The sequence below is a fragment of the Pseudoliparis swirei genome, chromosome 7 (genome assembly GCF_029220125.1).
Source record: "Pseudoliparis swirei isolate HS2019 ecotype Mariana Trench chromosome 7, NWPU_hadal_v1, whole genome shotgun sequence".
Taxonomy (NCBI): domain Eukaryota; kingdom Metazoa; phylum Chordata; class Actinopteri; order Perciformes; family Liparidae; genus Pseudoliparis; species Pseudoliparis swirei.
In genome coordinates this window covers 15800167-15803819 of record NC_079394.1, presented here as the reverse complement: position 1 = coordinate 15803819, position 3653 = coordinate 15800167, and the positions used below count along the sequence as shown (strand labels likewise).

Genomic DNA, 3653 nt, shown 5'->3' with positions numbered 1-3653 from the left:
CACCACTGCGTGAATGATTCATAGAACCTGAGGTCGTATTAATAACTAATAAGGATAAGTGACATTGGGGAACGGTTCTCGGGTTCCACCAGACGTCCCGGTTCTGATGCTGTGAGTTCTGTTCTCTTGTCCTGAAAGAAAAAGAAAAAAAATGTCTCTGGAGCTCCAGGATAATAATCGTGATGAACAACCTCCAATGAGGTTTAAGAGGATTCCCTCCCAACGTGATGTCATCACTGAGGAGAGATGATCTCCTTCATCTCAGAGTCATATGTTTGACTCTAAATGACACACACACACTAACACACACACACACAAACACACACATATATAAACTCAAACACATATATACACATACACTCACACACACATATATACAAATACACAGACACACACACGTATACACACACACATATATACACACACACGTATACACACACACGTATATACACACACACATATACACACTCACACACATATACAAATACACAGACATACACACACACATATAAACAAACACGTATACACACAACACATATACACACACACACACGTACTGTTACGCCCGGCCTAGGGGTGCCAGAGCGTAGCACCAGGTCGGTCTCCCCACCTCCCAAATTAGGACCAATGCTGCAGTCAGGAACAATGATCTTTATTTTGGTTCGGGTGTCCACAGTTCTTCAGGGTGAGCCAGGCCCAAAACAACAAACAAAACAATCTAAGCAAGTCAGCTACCTTCCCTAGACCATAACCGAAACAAACAAAAATACAAATCACTTACCTAACTCCCTACTGAAAAACAAGAGAAAACAGTATCAAACAAAAAGGCTGCTCACCCCTACCGACACCCGTCATAACCCCCCCACCCACAATCAGAGCTGTGCAGCATGGCCTGGTTGGAAGCTGGAGAGAGAGAGCCAGCCCCCACAGGTTCCCTCTTATGCGCTCCGTCCAATCACCTGTAAGGGGAAGAGAAACGCAAACCATCATAGCACCCCCCTCAGGCAGGGAGGTGAACAACATTAAGGGGAGGATTTACTCTCAGCCGTAACATCCCCCCACCTAAGATCAAACATTTCTTCTATTTAAAGAAAAGTTTGTTCAACACCCTATCCGGGACAACGCATCCGCCACGACATTATCAGTCCCATCTGGAAACCCAGCTCATAGGGCAGAAGCTCTGGTAGACCCTCTTGTACCAATCACAGGGAGCCACATCCTGGTCTTTGGCTGACAGGGCCTTATTGCACCTGTGGAAGTCCAGGTTGTTCTGAAACCAGTTGCGGGTCTGGTTGGTGTTGGGGAAGCGGGCGTCGAAGGGCGCCGTCCTGTAGTTCTTGATCTTCTTCTCGATGGTGTCAGACATCTTTGTTAGCTGCAGTCGCACGTCTAGATGATCCTTGGGACGTTTCTTGATGTGTCCTCGGTGCGCTCCAGAAACATACCCTGCCTCGTCGACGCGCAAAGGATGCTGGGATACGGGCTCACTGGCACACCTGACCGGAGAAATGGGCATCCTGCTATGCAACCCAGAATTACTAACAGGCACCCCAGCTGTAGGTTTCTCAGTTACCTCGGGAGTAGTGGGAAAAACTTTAACCCCAGCTAAATCATTTCCGAGAATGAGGTCAATCCCTGCGATGGGCAGTTGATCCCTCACGGCCACTCGCACTGGGCCAGACACAAGGTCGGAGAAGAGGGTAACGGCATGAAGTGGCACACGTAGCACACTCAAGTTAATTCCCCACACCAACAGGTCAGACCCACAGTAGGACTTGTCAGAGAACGGCACTGCACCACGTCGAGCCACCGAATGCTTTGCCCCAGTATCTCTCAAAATGGTAATTGGGACCTTGTCCCCGTCACAGCCACCCAGAGACAAGTGACCCCGTGAGATAAAGGGTTTAAAGGAATCATCAATACCTGGTTTTAGCGATTCGTCTGTCCCAAGCTCATACGGACCACTAGTCTTTGGCCTACCCTGAATTAGACCAATGGCAGAAGGGCTTTTCCCCTCAGACCTTTCTTTTTGCTGTAATACTGGGCAGACTGCGACAAAGTGGCCTGGTTCATGACAATAAAAACACTCACGGTTTTCATTCGGGGCCGAAAAGTTACGGCGACGTAACGATGTAGGCGACCTCACTTCATTTACACTAGGTTCCGCCGGCTCGCGATGCATAGAAGATGTAAATACACTTTTGTGGGTCAGGACGAACTCATCCGCCAGGACAGCTGCTTCCGCGACTGCAGTTACTCTCTGCTCATTTAAATACAGACTAATGCGCTCGGGCAGCCACTTTTTAAACTCTTCCAAAAGCATCATCTCCCGCAGCTGCGCAAAGTTTGTAACTTTACTGGATTTACACCACTCATCAAAAAGCATGCTTTTTCCACGCGCAAACTCTACATAGGTCTGGCTACCCTCCTTTCCACCACCTCTGAACTTCTGCCTATATGCTTCAGGCACTAGTTCATATGCCCGTAGCACTGTAGCCTTAACCACCTCGTAGTCAAGACTCTGCTCCAGTGTCAGTGTTACACACCTCCTGGGCTTTACCCACCAGTTTACACTGGAGCAGCAACGTCCAAACCTCCTTTGGCCACTTTAAAACGGACACGATACGTTCAAATGCACTAAAGTAGGAATCTACTTCAGACTCCCTGAACAGTGGTACCAGTGCTATATGCCTGCTGACATCGAAGCCATCTTGGGGAGACGGCGGCGTGGGATTTGCTATAGGTGCCCGGGGTGGGCCGCCAAGCTGGCGTTCCAGCTCTAAGGCTCTCACCCTAAGGTGCATCGCTTCCACCTCTAACTCTTTGATACGTAGTGTCAGCTGTAGCTCCCCAGTCGCCATTAGCGAAGCTGGAACATCCACCTCCTTATGCCCCTCTGCAGTAAACAACCCCCTCTCCTCTAGCCTATCACTCACAAGCTGTTTCAGGTCCTCCTTGTCTAACTTCACCGGCATTTGTATATCAAACGCGTTAGCAATGAGCACCAACTCCCCCTTCCTACATTTATTTAACTGCTGAAGTGTAGGATCAGCTACAAATTGTTCCAAATTGAAGTCCATTTGGATCCCGGACGAGCCCCCAATTATGTTACGCCCGGCCTAGGGGTGCCAGAGCGTAGCACCAGGTCGGTCTCCCCACCTCCCAAATTAGGACCAATGCTGCAGAGTCAGGAACAATGATCTTTATTTTGGTTCGGGTGTCCACAGTTCTTCAGGGTGAGCCAGGCCCAAAACAACAAACAAAACAATCTAAGCAAGTCAGCTACCTTCCCTAGACCATAACCGAAACAAACAAAAATACAAATCACTTACCTAACTCCCTACTGAAAAACAAGAGAAAACAGTATCAAACAAAAAGGCTGCTCACCCCTACCGACACCCGTCATAACCCCCCCACCCACAATCAGAGCTGTGCAGCATGGCCTGGTTGGAAGCTGGAGAGAGAGAGAGCCCCCCACAGGTTCCCTCTTATGCGCTCCGTCCAATCACCTGTAAGGGGAAGAGAAACGCAAAACATCATAGCACCCCCCTCAGGCAGGGAGGTGAACAACATTAAGGGGAGGATTTACTCTCAGCCGTAACAGTACACACACACACTCACACACATACACACACACACATATACACGCACGC

General features: G+C 49.0%; 1 protein-coding gene across 1 annotated transcript; it reads right to left on the bottom strand.

The window, feature by feature from the left end:
- Positions 1-1141: 1141 nt before the first annotated feature.
- On the bottom strand, positions 1142-1427 carry LOC130196313 (cytochrome c oxidase subunit 6B1-like). Its single transcript, XM_056418332.1, has one exon. The coding sequence runs from the start codon at positions 1364-1366 to the stop codon at positions 1142-1144; it is 225 nt and encodes a 74-aa protein (XP_056274307.1). The 5' UTR covers positions 1367-1427.
- Between the last annotated feature and the right edge of the window lie 2226 nt (positions 1428-3653).

Excerpts from the sequence above, each read along its gene's own strand:
- LOC130196313 (XM_056418332.1), bottom strand. The coding sequence starts at position 1,366 with ATGTCTGACACCATCGAGAAGAAGATCAAGAACTACAGGACGGCGCCC.